The 18467-nt window shown below is 47.2% G+C and overlaps 2 protein-coding genes across 2 annotated transcripts; one reads left to right on the top strand and one right to left on the bottom strand.

The window, feature by feature from the left end:
• Window positions 1-195: 195 nt before the first annotated feature.
• Window positions 196-516, top strand: PFN3 (profilin 3; the record flags this gene model as incomplete). Its single annotated transcript, XM_081998595.1, has 1 exon — window positions 196-516. The coding sequence occupies one exon, from the start codon at window positions 196-198 to the stop codon at window positions 514-516; it is 321 nt and encodes a 106-aa protein (XP_081854721.1).
• Window positions 517-9430: 8914 nt separating this feature from the next.
• LOC309403058 (required for drug-induced death protein 1) lies at window positions 9431-13275 on the bottom strand. Its single transcript, XM_081997061.1, has 2 exons — window positions 12775-13275; window positions 9431-10312 (listed from the first exon to the last, which is right to left on the bottom strand). The coding sequence occupies exons 1-2, from the start codon at window positions 13078-13080 to the stop codon at window positions 10193-10195; spliced, it is 426 nt and encodes a 141-aa protein (XP_081853187.1). The 5' UTR covers window positions 13081-13275; the 3' UTR covers window positions 9431-10192.
• Window positions 13276-18467: the final 5192 nt, after the last annotated feature.

Here is an 18467-nt window from a genome sequence, read left to right as displayed (position 1 = left end):
TCTCCGCACAGGCAAAGGAAAAGCCTTGGCTGTTGGTTTCCCCCAGCTCCCCCATTCAGGCTTGCAAGGATCTGAAGGTCAAACCAGCAAATTGACATTTGCGGGATCAGTGTGCCGAGACCAAAGTGCCACCTGGCAGAACACGGGGAAACTCGGTCGTGGGCATTTCTGAGAGATTTGGACAGCACGGCCACAATGGATTACTGGAAGTACGACATCAGCGGCATCCTGGTGGACAGGAACATTGAAGATGTGGCTATCGTGGGCCTCTCTGACAACAAGTCTGTCTCGGCAGCCAAGCCAGGAGGGCTCCTCGCAGCCATCTCACCTCAAGAAGTGGCCTTGATCATGGACCAGGATCGGAAAACGTTCCTGCTAACAGGAATCACTGTAGCTGACAAAAAGTGCAGTGTGATTCGTGTCAACCTGCTGGTGGATGAAGACAACGTGATGGATGTCAGAAGCAAAGGCAGTGACAGCAGATCCATCTTATTGGGAAGACCCCCAAGGCCCTGATCTTTCTCATGGGCAAGAAGGGAGTCCATGGAGGAGCCCTCAACCAAAAGGTCCATGATATGATTGTGGGCATGAAAGCATGAAGCAAAGAGTGCCAAAGAGACGGACATCTTCTACCTGAGCACAGGGGCATGGTCATTGCTGTAGCAGAGAAGGGAAATAAACCTGATTTTTCTGCAGATTTCTTTGCCTGTGTTTTTCAGATGGGGGGTTGCTGCGCAGGCAGCTGTGCTGGGACGCTAACAGTCTACCTGAACATCTGTGGTGCAGAAGGGAGTAAAATCTACATTCCTCATCAGGTTGCTTGGTATTACTTGAGTGGTCTCCCAACCATCTTGGGTAGTTGTTCCCTGTTATTCTCATTTTACTAACTGATTCTGGGGTGAAGGTCTCTGATAACATTAGCTTTGGGAAAGGACAGGATGGAAGGCAATCCCTTTGCCCTTTTGTTTACCACTTTGCTGTTTAAATCATGCCCTAATGCCATTCATGGGTTTTGAGACCTTCCTCCTTCTACAAGGAGGCCACAACACCAAGGATAAGCAGGACTGACTTGCTGTTCATTTTGCATTTGCCCCTGGAACAAGCCCAGTTGATTCTGGAGATTAACTGTTGGTCAGCAGAGCCTTGTGCTGCTGTTGGACTGTGTGGGAGGCACATGCAGAGATAGTCCGCCACCTGATCACCTTCCACATCACTGGAAACCCCTTCTTACGCTACTGTACTGAGAAAACTGGCGTTTTTATGAGATAAGTTACCTGTCTCATGTCTGTAGCATGGGGATCTTCTGCAGGTTGCTTCCTTTCCATCCTGCTCAGTCACACTGTCTGGCCTCAAGATCATGGGAGTCCCGGTAAGCACTCCCCAGGACATCTGGGAGGACAGGGAGTTGTGCCAAACGCTGCAGATTTCCTCTTCCGTTCACCAGTACAGCCCTCCCCTCCTGCTCCCGCTTGTAACCCTAAACGGCCAGTCTGAAATGAGGCAGAACTGGCACACTTGAGAGGGGACCGATGCAGGGAAGACTCGAGGGGTATCTCCAGCAGGGCCGATCTCCTCACACGTGGGCTTTTCTTGCTCCATTGCTTCTGGCTGCTGTTGCAGCTGCCCGGCAGCAAGCCTGAATACACCACACGCCGTCCCGCTGCAGCACAGGCGGGCTGTGACCATTCACCCATGGTGAGACGCCCTGTCCTCCATACCCCTGGGATCCCCCCTCTTGCAGGTAAATCACAGGTGCTAAACTGCTTGGTCTGGTTTGGCCAGACCTCCCTCACCACCTTCACATCATTGACCCACTGAGTCAAAAATAAGTACTCGTGATGACTTTTATGATGCTGCCACGGACATGAGAGGAGCGCCAGCCCTGCTGAGCAGACTGAGAGCACTTGCACGCTCTCAGTTAATCTTCTCATTTAACATGGAAGCAGTATTTTGTAATTTAATTGAATTCACACAGAGATCTTTACTCTGCAACCACACCCACAGGAGCAGAAAAACGCTCTAAGGGGAACCAGACAATCTAATATATTAGCAAATGTTCGAGAAACCTGCAATGACTGCTAATTAGTAGGCACTGTTTGATAACCAGCGCTTACAAGCGTAAATCAAAACAAATGAACGTAAGTACTAAAGGCAAAAAAAGCACAAAAATGCAAGCTGTTTTTCAAATCTAACAATAAAAGCAATGCATTAAATGAAATAAATACATGAAAAATTGTTAATGTTTATGCTGGCCACAAGTTTTTTTTTTTTAAATAAGGCATTCCTAATGAACATTTCTGCTTATTTTCACAAGTGTAAGGCAAAAATGGGTAACTATCTTCTGTGATTTCTTGAGCACTGGTCATATTCTCCACTGTGCAAATCACAAAACGCAGAAAGTTTTCACCCTCCAAACTTCAGTCTGAGACATCAAAATGACAGGATTTGGAATAAGAGAAAAACATTTTGGATTATTTACTGCTTGCTCCCTTCTTCAGGGTGCCAGAAAAAAACAGGTCTGGAGTGTATATATATGCTTTACCAGCATGAGAATTTGGAGGAGTGTGAACTTACATAGCATGATGATGTTGTGAATAGGTACAGCTCCTCCCTATTTACACGTTACAGGCAGCACAACGGTGTACAAACCCAGTATCTTTCAGTTTGAAGGATTTGTTAACTAAATTCAGAAATAACTAGCCTTTGCTAGTATTTGCGTATTAATTTAGAGAGAAAATTATTTCTAAATCCAAGAAGGATCTTAAACTTTCGCTCCCTGGAGCGAAAGGAGATTTTTTTCAGACCAACCCTGAAAAGCAGCTGTTACATTCAGCCCTGACTCTTCTTGAAGACTACGGCATGAAGGAGCTTAAAGAGGAATAACAGAAGGCGGCAGCATCTGCATAATCTCTCCTCTCCTGCTGTGACACAAGGAACAGAAAATTGGAAAGGGCTGCAGAGAGCGTAGTTACGGCTCAACGTTTCAGGTCTAAGACTGCAGCCTTTGAGAAAAGCCTTCTTCACCCACACAGCAGGCACCTCCCAGAAAGCCTCCCGTAAATAGCTTGACCCGTAGGTTTGTTCAACCCTCCAGCCCAGGCACACCTGGGCTTACCTAGGAGCCACCGACTTCTTCCTGCTATAAAGCAATGGGAGTAGAGCTATTCAGACAAAACGTAGGTCCTGCTTTTGTTACCATCCAAACACAGCCTCTTCTGTGACAGAGCTTATTTGCCGTAGCCAGAACGGGCACAGTAAGCTTGCACTTAAAAGGACATGACCGTCTTTTCAATTGCTTGTACCTTTATCAAACTTCGGGGCACTTGCACTGAAATTCGCCGCATGAGGTCCTTGGCTCAGGCTGCTTAAAATGTGTCTGATCAGAGGGAGGATTTGCAGCGTCAAAGAGAGCCAGGCTCTCTCGGTTACGGAAGCGGGTGATGCTGGCGTATCTTGGAAAAGCATAGTGTCAAATTTTCAGGTGGAAGAAATTTTATGGAAAAATAATGACATATCCGCCTTCAGATGCAGTGGGCAATTGGAGATAATTCTTCCAGAGACAAACCTAGATTCTTGTAGCAGTGGCTCAATCAGAGGACTAAGAAAGGTGAATGACAAGGCAAGATTTAAAGAATTTTGCTTGTTTCTATTAAAAAATAGACAAGTCACTTGTGGTCCTGTAGGTCTTCAGATATGTGCACAGTGCTGTAGTTTGGAAAGGCATAAAATACTGCATTGAGGGGAGATTTGCATGGACATTACCAAAAAAAAAAAAAATCACAGTGACAGAGACAGCAAAATGCTGGCTAGGTTGGGTGACAGGGTGTTTGCATGGAGCTAAATGTAGGCTGGACTTGTCTCAGCAAAGGAAAAGAGATGAAATGCCCACACCAGGGACACGGCAGTTATTTTTCCAGTGACTGTTTGCTAATTCAGCAAAAGGCAGGAATGAGGGGATGGCACTGCAAAGTATGCAGTCATCCTATGCTGATTTCAGCAAGATATGATAAAAACTATATTACAGCCACCCCCACAGATTATATCCTTCTTCCAAATTTAGAACAAACAATAAATTCAAAAGAGTCCTTCACAGAGAGGAGGGGAGGATAAAAGCATTGCTGTTTCCTTTTGTAATCTTCAAGGAAATCAGAGTTCAGTGAGTCATGCACTAGAAATGAGCTCAGTGAAATTCATGTAGGGAAAAATCTCAGGCGAATAATTTGCAAGGATAGAATTAAAAATAAAGTCATTAATGATAGATGTCTTTTAATGGACTCAGAGCAATGAGGTAAGGGGATCTTTTTTGTGAGGCTTTTCCTACACAGAGAATCGTAAGTACATAAAAGCTAGGCAAGTTGGTAGGCTACTTTGTTCACTGTCCAGTCATATAGGAGGATAAATTGAAAAATTTCCTCCAGTCAAATGCCAAACTTCAGTCTCTCTAAATTCACCAGGACAATACAGAAATGGTTGTTCCAGGCGAATATTCATCCCAGTATTAACTAATGCAGGCTAGTTCTCCCCATTTTTTCCATAAATGCGATTCTCCAGGCGAATATAATACCAGTCAGGCAGCTTTAGGAATTGAAATAGTCAGGGTAGAGCTGCACGTCATCTGGGAGAGCAGGTAAGGACCGAAGGAGAGGCTTTACTGGGGAGCAGTGCATTTATTCCGCAGCACAAGGACTAACACACGTCTGCAGCGACGGTTTAGCGGCGTGACAGGGGAGGGTGGGATTCACCGAGGACAGGAAAGTCCCCACCCTCATTCAGGCACAGCTGGAAAAGCAATCTGATGCTAGTTTAGTGTCCCAGGAAAGGAAGGAGCAAGGATTGCTTTATGGGCAGCAGAAATAGGGGAATACAGAAAGCATCAGGAGGCAAGTACAGACGGTGTGCTGGAGCTGGGGTCCAAGGCAGCTCCCGGGGGGGCATTCCAGCCTGCCGTCCTCCGTTCCCCCTGCGTTTGAAATTACACGTCCTGTCTTAAGCAGCCATGATCTCTCCAGCGGAGGATGATATTCGGAAACAAGAAGTGGCTGTGGCTCATCCCCTGCCCTCCAGTGAAGCATCCTTAATGAATGTTTTTAAGGCACAGCAAGAACCTTGGGGCAAAGTATAATGAATTTGTAGGTGTTGAAGGAAAAAAAAAACAAACCCAAACAAACCAGCACGAGAACAATGTTCCTATGGCTTTACATTTGAAACACTTGCAAACAGGAGGCTCGGGATTCAACTGGGTAGAACACACTGGTATGCAGAGACACATGTTACACTGCTGGGACCCAACATCCTGAAGATGGGTCTGGAGAAACCAGGAGGCCAGCCCAGGAGAGGGCAGGAAATCCCTGCAGGAGGTGAGGCAGAACAACGAGGCTGACAAGGCTGGAAATCTGATTTTTTCCCAGGAGATGGCACTAAAGGACAATTGCCTTTCAGCCGGCACCGTGCAGTGTAGCGGAAACCTTGCTGGGGGCCAAACTTCTTCAGGCAGTTTGCGCTGCCATCTTCGCAAGTCACTCCTTCTTATCAGAAGCAAAACTTTATTCTTAGCGTCTTGTGCTTTTAGCAAGGGTGAGGATATCAGTCTTTTACATCTCCATACAGGAGGTAAATATAAGCTTTCTGCTTATCATGCAGGATCCCACTCATAGCCTCGGAGAGTCACCCAGGCTGGAAAGGTGGTCAGAAGGTCTCTCCTCCAGCCTCCTGCTCACAGCAGGGTCAACACCGAATTCAGGCCGGGTTGCTCTGCACTTTGTACAGCCATGCCTTGAAAGCCTCCAGGGACAGACACTCCCCAACCTCCTGCGGCAACCTCTTCTCACGCTTAATTATCATATTAGTGAGTTTTCCTCCCCTTATATCTGGCTGGAAACTCCCCAGTTTCAATTTATGACCGTTGCTCCTTGCTGTCTGGCTGTGGACCTCAGCAAAGAGCCTGGCTCCATCTTGTTGGCAACCCCTTCTTAGGTACTGAAAAGCTGCTGTTGGGTCCCTCCTAAGTCTTCCCTCCAGTTAAACAAGCCCAGAGTCCTGAGTCTCTGCTCGTAAGAGATGCAGGATTCAGGTAGAAGCACCACCCTCTCTGAGCTCAGGCTGGACTTCACCCTGAAAGAGGCCCGATAACTATTTCCTACAAGGAGAAGGAAGGGGATAATTTTCTTCCTTTACTTACTTTTAATTTAATTATCTCCATTAATCTACAAGCTCTTTAGGCTCTCTACTGCTCCTTGAAGAAAAAGGATTTTCAAAGCAGACTGTGTACAGGTAACTGCAGCAACCTGGTACAGATTTTAGGACCAGTTTTGTCTCAGAAAAGGCCAGTGCCTAGCTAAGAAGCGACTCAGAACACAGAAAAAAGAGGGTTTCTTTTCTGTAAAACCAGTAGTTGGTTTTACAGCATCGCAACACAAAACCTGTCCCCTTGCCAGTCTTACAGACAGGCAGAGGACAGAAAGGTTGTTCAATCCTGAAGTAAAACTTGGCGTGGGACTGGCAAAACCCTGGAAGCGCCAAAGTGACGTGGTGTGGTACGGCTCTCCTCGGTTACAGCACTTCAAAAGCCAGCTCTGCAAGAGTGTTTCCTCGCTGCTAACATTGCAGGACAAAGGACAATAGCTGTAAGTCCTTTGCCATTTCCTCAGAACCTACGGTAAGCCAGAGTAGTAATTAAATGCTCTGGCAAAAACAGCAGAAATAAGCTTTATTGTGCTCTGTGACTCAATGAGCAGGCACTAGGAATAGCCAGGGATTTAATTTAAAAATTATTTGCCAGGCTGTCAGGTTAGTGGCGTTCATTCCTGAGAGAAGCTTGGACGAGTTGACTACTTCTTGCCACTCTTGCATGTATTCAGCTTCCCGAACTTATTTATCCTGCTATTTGTTATAAAACATGATGAAAGGTGGGTAGAAATCTGAAAGGAACCAGATAGCACAGTAGCACACCACCAAAAACAAAAACCTGTGAGGTGAAGCGACGGGTAGAGGCGTCATGCACTTGAAGGGAGGAACACGTTTCGTCCAGCTCAAATGTCAAATCAAATCTTAGCCGTGCACCCACTGTACCGTAATATCCACCGCATCCCACCTTTGTCAACAAGACGGTCAAATGTCTCTTTTATTCCTAAAAGGAACCTGGAGACAAGCTGCAGACAAGCCCCTTTTAATAAAAGAGCCTGCCTGCGCCCATGGGTTGAAAGCTCTCCCTGCCGGGGTGGCTCCTCCGAGGCCAGCCTCGCCAAGATCACATAAAGCCCGTGCAGAAGCCAAGAGTTAATCCTGGACTGCCCTCCTGGCTCGGCACGCCGCCAGGGCCACCGCAGAGAGCCCAGCCTCCTCGCTGTCACCGACGTCTCGCTGCCCTCCAAGTCACTGGCAGACTTCGCGCACAACGGCACGGCTTCAGGTGGAGGTCGCCACTTCTTGTCGGCTGAGCGGGACGACCTGCCTCCCGACGCTGAATGGGTCGAGGGATGTTTCCTCTTGTCCCCCACGTCACCAAGACAAGGTTTAGCAAGGCGCTGCCTTGTCTGCCCTGTCCCTCTCGTTTGCACCATAGACCTGGCACAGAGGGATGCTGCCACCGCTGACGGGAACTACAGCCCTCTGCCATCCATCCTGCTGAAAACGAACAAAACGAACCTCACCCCCCAGATTCAGATCTCCTAGATGCTGCTGTGTCAGCCGGGCTAGTGAAGAGAGTAGCAAACCCTCAGGCCGAGGCTTGGCCTCAGAAATTCGCTCCACTAGCTGAGGAGTGAGTTACTGCTCAAGGAGTACTGGTAAGCAGCGTGAGTTGGTAGCATCGGTGAGGGCCATCAGTTCATTCCGAGGAAGGAAAATAGGCCGGCATAAATCACCAGCTGATTTACAGCAATAGCATAGGTTACTGGCTTACTTTTTCTTTCTCTTCCCTCTTCCTTTCTTTCTTTTTTGGTCTATTTTAGAAACACCATTCAGCAGAAGCTGACTCGCCAATATGCATCAACCTTTTCTTTTCTCAGGCTCACACAGGAACACCATTTACCTATCATTCAGGTTCTGTATGGATGGCAACCAGGTAATTCCCTTGAAGTTGCATCAGGTGAGCAGAAACCATAGGTCAGCAGGCAAAAGTCAGCAGTAGCCACTGCACCGAGTGGTTCATGAGCTAAAGTTCATGTTTACCTTTGTGCAAAGTCCCTGCACTGAATGGGCTGGACCCTGGGTGTTGCCATGAGGGAGCAGCCTTTCTATTCAGAAGACACATGAATAAATAAGTGTACACTCATTTCACACAGAAAAATGGAGACATAAATTCCCCCCTGCATTGCTTTAGTCATTTAAAAAAAAGGGTTAATGACTCTGCTATAAAACATAGAGTGGTGTAACAAAGTTTAAAGTTAATCCCAAAATACGCAGGCTGGTGTGGCATGTGGGTGTTAGTACAGCCCTGTCCTTACTGCAGAAGACACAGCAGTTATCGGTACCCTCTGGCATGCTGGTGGGGCAGATCGGAGGGACAGGACGTCCCCACAGAGCAGCTCAAGAGAAACAACTAAAGGCATGAAACCAATGACCAAAATCCCTTTGTGGCTATTCCTACCCCAACTCGTGCAGCCTTAGATCCTCTACAGCCTCATCTCCACACCTTGCCTTTCCCGAGCATTTCCACGGAGTCTGGGCTACAGCCACGTCCTTCTAGGCAAGCGCTGAGGCCGCGGGCAGAACAACACAGAGAAGTTTACATTGCAGCTTCCCCTCGCTGCTTGGGCCACTGCTAAGAAACGCCTCCTTTGTGCGCTCACTTACGTGTGTAGGTAAACACAAGACATGGATCACATTACTTTTATTTACAGTCCAGTTAGAAAAGAGCATTAAAAAAGTCCACCTTTGTTTCACTTGCTACATTTAAAAGAAGTACAGCGGGGTTTGCTGAGACATATGCAAACCCCTTAATTCAAAAAAGGCAAAGAAAGCAAATGGACAGCGTTTTTTTTCCAGATAAGTCAACTCCTTGATTACAAAAACATTATCAAAACTAGAGAGATCTATAATACAGAGAAAGTGCTACCAAAGAAACCATTTACTGTTACCACAAAAGACTGGTAGGAAAACAAAAAATCCAAAACCAAAACCCATAGAATTTTGAAGGCCTTTATCATCAATACAAGATTTATATCGCTGGAGGGGTGACACAGAAGCTGCTCCATCCGCACCACTGAGCTGAGCCACCTGATGTTGACATTCTCTAGCTACAGAAATGGAGATGGAGCTGGCAGGCTATGTGGTCCCATTCTTCTACAAAATGGTTGTACATTCTTATACCAAACACTGTATGTGGTTTTTTTCAGATGCAGCTGGTAATCCATTTTCTTTCCTGGTGAACACCACAGAACTGGGTGTTCTTACAGCCCCAGCTTCCAGAATCAGGTATGTCAGATATAAACACCGTTCTCAGTAAGAGAAGTTTACGCAGGTTTTACAGCGGCAGAGGAGAAGTTTTAAAATGTTAAATCACAGTCAACCCTTAATGCCCCAAAATCAGAAAACAAACACACCTCATTTTCCCTCTGGATGTTTACGTCACTCTTAAGATTTAAAGGCACGTGATTTCCAGTGTTTGAGATGAACAACAGTGATGCAGCAGAGCTCACCATGTCTCAGACCACAGTCCATTTCTATCCGAGTGTACGTTTAAGTATACTCATGATCTTAACCTTCTCAGAATAAATAAAAAAAAAAGACATCAGAAAACCAAAGACTACTTTTCCTGATCCCTCGTTACCTGTTTCCTCCACTGCTTTGACAATTCCTCTCACCAGCCAGACTCCGATCTCCACCTCCCCAGCTGCCCTCCCACCCTCTACTTCCCATCATTTCTCCCTCCCTCATCTACTTGCTTTTCCGTCCGTCCTTGGCTCCCTTCCACACATAGCCCAAAGCCTTAGGAAACCAACTCAGGTCCGAGAACAAACTTCAGCTCAATTAGTCGAAGATTATTTCCTCATCCTCGCATTTCTTCGACCCCATCTGATTTTTATAAAGCGCTGGAAGTTTTTGCAGAGAAGAGCACTCAGTCTGGGGGAAGGGGCTGGCAAAAACCTCTGGGGGCTGGGACCGAGAGGTTTTTCAGAGGAGGGTCTCAGATTTAATCCTGAGAAGGCAGCAGTGGCCTCGTGTCCTTGCCGGTGGGGCGTGCGGAGCCGCACTAGCGGACGAAGGATGCCACCTGAGCTGCCACCCCAAAGGGAGCGGAATAGGCCGTCGCTAATCCTTGCAGGCCGACCACCAAGTAGCGGCATCCCTTCCGCAGAGCTTTGCCGACGTTCTGCGGAGAGAGACGGGAGAAGGGGATAAAAAAAAAAGAGAGGTGATAGAAAATACCTTCACATAAAATCATTCCGACAGCCGATGTCACCGACCCAGAAAATGAACTTCTCCCACAGATAATGAGGGCTTGAGCGCGGAACAACATTTCGCCATCTATTTTTATATAGAAATACACACCCACAGAGTATAGTTAGACTCGACGGATGCAGCCTCCACAGGAAGCCAGGCTTTTACGTGGGCTTCTGTTCAAGAACGAAATCAGTTCAAATTCTCACTGAGTTTGTGAAGGTACGTGTTTCCCATGCACACACACATGTTCTAAGTATGTTAGCAACTCTTAAAAGCACGTAAGCTGTTAAAACTCATGCTGAACAAGATGGCAGTAAATCACTGAGAATACTTTTATGGAAATTTCATTGCTTTTTGTCAAAACAAGTTTTTTTTTGGTCAAAATAAGGATGTTTTGACCCACTTTCACATCTGTACACGTTTAAGAACTTATCCATGTACTGCATTAGAGATAGCTTGCTACAGATTATTTAAACTAAAAACCCTAATTTGATTTTAATTTCACTCTCGATAGTTTTTACTCATATGGCAGGTCATTACTGGGGAACTGATGCAATGTGGCCAGTTTGGGAGGAATATCAGAATTAACTGTTAGCAACACTTTATGGTTGTGTGGGACGAGATCAAAATCATCTCTCGCAATATGGAAAACACTGAAACAAAGGATATGTTTTTAAATATAATGAAATTATATTTAATTATTATATTATTATATTATTTAAATTATTATTTAATAGTCAATACCTATTATATTCCTGGGATTTCTTAAAGCTGGATTACAATGGCACTGGCACATGAAAGCCTTCAGCTGTCATGATGCCACTGCATAACTGAATTTTGCTGTATTTACTCCTATAGAAACTTGCTTGAAGGAAGTTAAGATGGCAAGAATAAAAAGGCAGCTCAAACCCAGGGGTAGAGCCTGGGGACGGAGGAGGAGACGCAGAGCCTGGCTTTCCCTTCCCACATCTGCCCCTGTCCTACTATGTCACACTGGCAACTTCTTTCCTCCTTCCTGCAACTCACCTACCCGGCCCTCACCAACGCTTCCAACGAGTGGTCATTACAGCCAAAGCTAAACTGGCAAACCTTCCCCGTGGGGATGTTGTCTGACCAATGCAAAAGGGAATACGCAGTGTTCAAGAACTACCCTGCGCTCTAAACGCTCTTGTAGGCGCCCTTATAGCAACAGCACGTATAGCAATGGCACATCAGCAACTTTATGAACTGCTGCGAGATAACCGTGCTCACCAAACTGCTCTGTATAAACCAAGCCTGCGCTGGAAGCTCTCCGGACTTGCGACTGCTTCATACTACATGTGTTTACGCTGACTTGGAAATCACCATGTTGGAAACTCGAAGTATCAAATCCATCAGGAAAGAATGAAATATGCTATTCATCTCTTTATGAAACAGTAGTATTTGTGAGGCAACTCATGACCATGCCGTGTAAATTCGGTGAATTTCAAAATTAGGGTAACTTTGCCAAGCTAGCTGGCATTTCTGCATGTCTGACATAGCAAGCATATCTTTAACAAAATGATCATTTCTTTTAAAGAATGCGGTAGAAAGCCAGGTCTCATACTGACATCTGTAATCTCTCCAGTTAGGAAAAGATTCCAGACAGGTTTTTCCTGCTAACACAGAAACTATTTTTTGCTACAAGTACACAAGACATACCTAAGCTATGTTGAAGTGACATGAACAACAGAAAAATAATCGAATTCCTCCAAATAGCACTTTTGTAATTAAAGGCACCTGCCCTCCAGGGAGGGAAGAAAAAAAAAAAACAATCACCAGACTGCAGGACTTGTGACTTTCCACACAGGAAAGCAAAAGAACAATTTGGAGCCAAAAGAGTAGTTACACAATGAAGAACACGCTGCACTTTTTCTTTAACTCATACCAGTGCTTTTCGGGGGACACCTAGAAGGCAAACTGGCACATGAGCGCACTGGAGGTATTTTATTACCCTTTCTTTGGGTCACTTAAGTAGAAAAAGAAAAAAAAAAAGCAGGCTAATTAACTGGAAGTTTTAAGAAATGGTGTCAAAACAACGACGCCGAGGGAAACGCAGGACAAAGTGAGGCAAAATACCCATCACATGGATCAGCTTAGTGACATTTTCACTCCCGAAACGGCAGATTTTCTGCTCCTTGATCCAGGCGAGGGTCGGTGCCGTGCTCTCCCCAGCGCGACCGGCTCCTCCCCGGCAAGAGCCAGCGCCAGCCAGAGGGCTGAGCCCCGCCAGGGCGCTAAGCACCGGCGCCTGAAACGCCCCGAAGGACAAGGGGGACTTCCGAGAGCCCCTCGGACCAGCCGGCCCCCCCCGCCGCGGGTCCCCGCTCCGGCTGCCCCGGGCGGCGGCCGGTCGGGAGCGCTTGCCCTCACCTTGCCGTACTTCCTCAGCCGCTGCCCGTAGGGCCGCTTGCCGGCGGGCCGCGGCGGACGCAGCGGCTCGTAGGAGTCGGGCAGGAGGGCGAAGCGCACCTTCCTGGAGGCAGCGCCTTCTTCCTCCTCCTCCTCCTCCTCCTCCGGCGCCGCCGGCCGCGGAGCCCCCGCGCTGCCCCCAGCCGTCGCCGCCGCCGCCTCCTCCTCCTCCTCCTCGCCGGGCAGGATGGAGACCTGGTCGTCGCCGGGCCCGCGGCGGGAGTACCTGCCCCTCGCCTTGGCGCCCAGCCGCGCACCCACCGTCATGGTGCCGCCGGGCCTCCTGCGCGGAGCTTCGGGCGCTCCCGCCGCCGCCGCCGCAGGTGTGGCCGGAGGCGGCCGCTGCCGCCTCCCCGGGGCGGGACAGGACGGCTGCGGAAGAGGCGACCCGGCCTCCGCCGCCCTGCGGGCCGTACCTGCGGAAACCGGCCCGGGGCAGCAGCCGGGCGAGGGCTCGGCGGAGCCGCGGCGTCGGGTCCCGGCCCCGGCGTGGGAAACCGTGTCTCGCTGTGCTGGGGCAGGGGGGAGTCGCTGGGGGACCTTCCCCCCACGCTCCGTCGGCTCAGGAGTGGGGAAACCCACCCTGTCGCCAGCAGTGGGACGGGGGGACGCAGACTTCCTCACCGCACCCGGGCTGCTTCAGCCTCTGCGCCGTGACCCTCAGCAAAACACTGAAATGGCTCCTTCCCTGGCATCACACGCGCTGCTCCACGCCAGCAGCGGGCTTCGGAGATCACATTATTTTCCCACCCAAAAAAAACCCAGATCCCTGCTAAAGCCTCTATCATATGTGTTCCTACCTATAGCCTCGGGTGAACAGCATCTCCGGTGTACATGGAGGGCTCCGTTCTGCTACCCCAGGCCAAGGGGAGCGTACCAAAGACTTTACATTTAGAGGCAAATCTTTTTGCTCAGACGCAGCGGGAGGCGACAGCCATGCGCCTCTGCAGCTGGGTGGGCTGCAGTTCAATGGCTGCACTTGCTAAGTAGCGTTTGTGTAGCTGGGGCAGATCACAAAAAGCCTCTATCAGAAATGGTGTGGCCAGCAGGAGCAGGGAAGGGATCGTGCCCCTGTACTCGGCACTGGTGAGGCCGCACCTCGAATCCTGTGTTCAGTTTTGGGCCCCTCACTACAAGAAGGACATTGAGGTGCTGGAGCGTGTCCAGAGAAGGGCAACGAAGCTGGTGAGGGGTCTGGAGCACAAGTCTCATGAGGAGCGGCTGAGGGAACTGGGGTTGTTTAGCCTGCAGAAGAGGAGGCTGAGGGGAGACCTTATTGCTCTCTACAACTACCTGAAAGGGGGTTGTGGTGAGGTGGGTGTTGGTGTATTCTCCCAAGTAACCAGCGATAAGACAAGAGGAAATGGCCTCAAGTTGCACCAGGGGAAGTTTAGATTGGATATTAGGAAAAATTTCTTCACCAAGAGAGTGGTCAAGCATTGGAACAGGCTACCCAGGGAGGTGGTGGAGTCACCATCACTGGAAGTGTTCAAAAAAAGTGTGGACGTGGCACTGTGGGACATGGTTTAGTGGGTGTCCTGGTTTCAGCCAGGATAGAGCTGGTTTTCTTCACAGAAGCTAGTGTGACACTGTGTTTTGGATTTGGGATGAGAAACTGTTGATAATGTGCTGATGTTTTGGGTTGTTGCTGAGCAGTCAAGGACAGTCCACCTTCTTGTGCTGGGCTGCCAGCAAGCAGGCTGGGGGTGCACGGGGAGCTGGGAGGGGACACAGCCGGGACAGCTGACCCAGACTGGCCAAAGAGGTATTCCCTACCATCCGACGTCATGCCCAGTACATAAACTGGAGTTGGCCGCGGGGCGGAAATCGCTGCTCGGGGATGGGCTGTCGATCACTGGGTGGTGAGCAATCGCTGTATTGGGCATCACTTGTTCTTGTACATTCCTTTGTTGGTATTATCATTGTTGTTTCATTCTTTCTTTCTGTCCTATTAAACTGTGTTTATCTCAACCCACGAGGTTTTTTTTCTCCTAATTCTCTCCCCCGTCCCACTGTGGGAGGGAGAGTGAGTGAGCGGCTGTGTGGTGCTTCGTTGCCAGCTGGGGCTAAACCACGACAGTGGGCATGGTGGTGTTGCGTTGATGATTGGACTTGATGATCTTAGCGGGCTTTTCCAACTTTAATGATTCTATGACAGAGGTTATTAAACCTGTTTGATACATACACAAATACTTCAGACAAGCAGATGCAATAAGGGGACAGGTTGATTCTGTACTGTGGATTTTTCTTTCTGAGGAACAAAGCCCTGAACCTGTGCCTCCCTGAGATGCACCTTTAACATTCAGCAAGTAAATCCTGCACCTTGCGTAGTTACGTGCCCCAAGGATGGTGTTTCACTATCGGCACTGCTCCAGCCAGAAACCCGTGTAGTGGACAGCTTGGCCAGTCCTCTGAAAGGTGGAAGACATGAGCAAAGACTCAGGTCTGTCACTATGGCAAAAGTGCTCTATCCCTTCCACTATTTTATATTAAAGGTGTCACCACTCCTGCTACTATCATCAGGTTTTTAATTTAAATCTCCAGAAAGTTGAGGTGGAGACCTAAACCCAGGACAGGATTTCATCCTCCGGGTACCAGTCCCAGATGGACACCTACCACAAACGGCGCGTGGCCCCCCGGCATTCCTCCTTCCCCCAGGCTCTGGCGGTGGCAGGGTCTGCAAAGCCCTCTTCTGAACCACCCAGTTCTCTCCCCACCTCCTGGAGCTGGGTGCTAACTTGCCCATGTTCTGGAGGTGCAGCTATGTCCTAAATGCTGTGGAGACAGTGGAGCAGAGTAGCACCGTGGGTCCTATGCCACCTATCTATTTTAACAATAATCATATGGTAGGGAGCCTGAAACAGCAAGGTATCGGAGTCAAATTTTGCATGCCCTGATACATTGCTGTAGATTTTAACACGCTATGAGTTTGAAGGATGAAGTAATTGCTTGGTGCTGATGAAGAAGCAGCAGCAAGAAATAAAATATCAATAATCTGTAAGCAGCTGTTGAGTGGGATCCTTCATCTTGTTAATCTCAAGCTACCTTGAAAAAATTTAAAGGAAAAAAAATGCATCAAGTATTTTTATGGGGCTTTGAAAAGTGTTTGCATCTAGGTTTTCTATTTACAGACCCATTACAGAATGTATACTTTGCCCCTAAATGAGAAGTGCAAAGATAGAGAAATATAATCTGTCTTCTCAAGAGGGGCAGGCCTTTCCCCACACACTGGGTTTGTACTGGTTTGTACCTCATGAGTTTGTTTCACTTTCCAGAGTTGAACTATCAAAAGCTCAGAGAATACATCTCTCAGTTTACTGTCTCCATTCGCTTGGCAGCAGGGGAACGACAACACGTTCTGCAATTAAGAGGTCCAAGGCACTTCTCAGGTGTATGACACTGGGTATCAGAAGTCTGATGTCTAATAAGCTGGTGGAATTTTAGTGTCATTGTACCTAAATGGTGTCAGTGACACCGCTTTATTCTCAAGCATTATTTTTCACCCACAGAAGCAGGAGCGAACGTTTATAGCCCTTTCATCAACCTACACACATTTTAATGTTTTAAATTGGACTGCATGACAAGGGATCTATTCAGTTTGGAACTACATCTATACCTTAAAAAATAAAATAAAGCAAAAAAAGCAACCCCAACCCCAAAGAGCAGAACCATGCTGCAGTCTTAACCGCTACCTCCGTCTGCCGCAAGCCCCCTAAAAATGCTGCCAAGAAATTACAACCAAATATCTAAGTCCTCTGGAGATCCAAGACATCCCTGTCCCCTCCTGGAGCAGTGGAACACGACGTGGCATTTAACTGGCTTTCCGATTTCTTAAGTTAAAGCTGTGCTGATAAAATGCCACGCTGATCCCCTCCCACATAAAAGTCAAGCTGCATTTTGGATGAAAATGTTCTTATTTCACTCTTGAGCAAGGAGTAACTTACACGTAACAGCTACACAACAAGGCAGCTGTTTGAGGATCCAAAAACAGGCACTGAGGATTCAGCATGCAACGTCCGATTTCCATACCAAGTACACTCCGCTTGCCCATAAAGGCAGCCGTTCTGAAAAAGTCTCTTTCTCACATCTTCCCATCTTATTCCTGCCAGGAACAGGAGATCTGGAAAGCCAAACGATGCCACCTTTTGCACTCAGATCTTGCCTTCAACTGAAGCACTGGGTGTATTAGCTACCGCCGGAGATCGTAAGGTGGTTCACAGCTCATCTTCCAGCAAGGCGAAAGAAGGAAGGATGGGAGCAGGGACTGGGAGTCAGGGCCATTTCACACTGCTGGCAGTTGCTGGAAGTGATACCCTTTGTAGGCCGTCCACATATAGAAAAATTAAACTGGCACTTCAGGGTGCTGTGTTTCATGGGAGAGTTGAACTAAAATTTGTAACCTCTGTCCTCTTAAACTGCTGTCTGTGTTTTGTGGAACTTGAATACATCTCCGGTTACACGAAGCGCTGAAAACCAGCAACAATGTAGGGCAAAGTTAGCCTTGTGAAAACACGGCCTGTAAAGCAGGAAGCTTGCTTAAGTACTTAAGCTACCCTCTCACAGCATGACCTGTATTTTTTTCTACCGAACCTCCCAAAAAGGCACAGGGTTTTGTTTCATGACTAAATTCATACATGATCTTGGATTAGCATCACGTGTATTTTCAAGGATAACTGAACATTCATGGACATTTACGGGTAAATTGAGCAGACACACAAACGCCTCCCGTGGCTGATTTTTGGTGAATTTCTGGAAAAGCTCCTGGACATTCATGTCAAAGAAGTGCTAAAGCACCGATACATTCTGGACAAGGCAGGACCACAGAACCCATGCAACGCTCATCCTGAATTCATGCCACATAGAAGACGAAGTCTGTACACCTTTTTTGCTACCTGCAGTAATGCTTTTATAAAGGGCAAACAACAAGTATTTTAGTATGAGAACTGTTCAAGTAAGTTTTAATAGAGTGCACCAGTGAATCAAGATGACTTGCATCAGATTTTGTTTCAATGAACATCAGATAAAAAAAGAAAAGGGGCTACAGTTCTTTCTTTCCAAACACCACCCTTTTTCTAAGGCAACAATACACGTCCATTTCCGAACATAACTGTTACATAGGAAAGCTACATCACAGTACAGTATGTAAAGTCCATCTCGGTCAAGAAGCCATTAGAGAATGGCACATTTACTACAGCCTTCTAACTTAGGGTTACAGAGTTTACCACAGCTTTTTTTTTTTAATTTTTATTTTTTAAAGTGACAATTTCTTAATGAACTTTCTATTCTTCACAAGAGTGTGCAGATGGGGCCCATATGTTGATATTACAGTAATTACGACATTAAATAACATTGCACAACCAACCTCTATGGTTAATTCAGTACAAAATAACAAGTATTAAAATGTACCAGTACTAGTGGTTTTACATAGTTTATAATCATTAATTATGAAGGAAAAAAATGTGGTTTGTTTTTTTTTCTTTTCTGTAGGCAAGTGCCTCATTACAAAGCTGCACATTACAGGCATAATGATGTGGAATAAATACAAGAAATCTGGTAAAATACTAAACACAAACAGGTTACATGGGAACAAACTGTACAACCACAAAAGCATAAATCAACAATTTATCATTATAAACAATGTATGTTTAGCTGTA

The sequence above is a fragment of the Phaethon aethereus genome (assembly GCF_964289735.1).
Source record: "Phaethon aethereus genome assembly, chromosome: 3".
Classification (NCBI taxonomy): Eukaryota; Metazoa; Chordata; class Aves; order Phaethontiformes; family Phaethontidae; genus Phaethon; species Phaethon aethereus.
The sequence above is the reverse complement of the archived record's forward strand: the minus strand, read 5'-3'. Positions and strand labels throughout refer to the sequence as shown.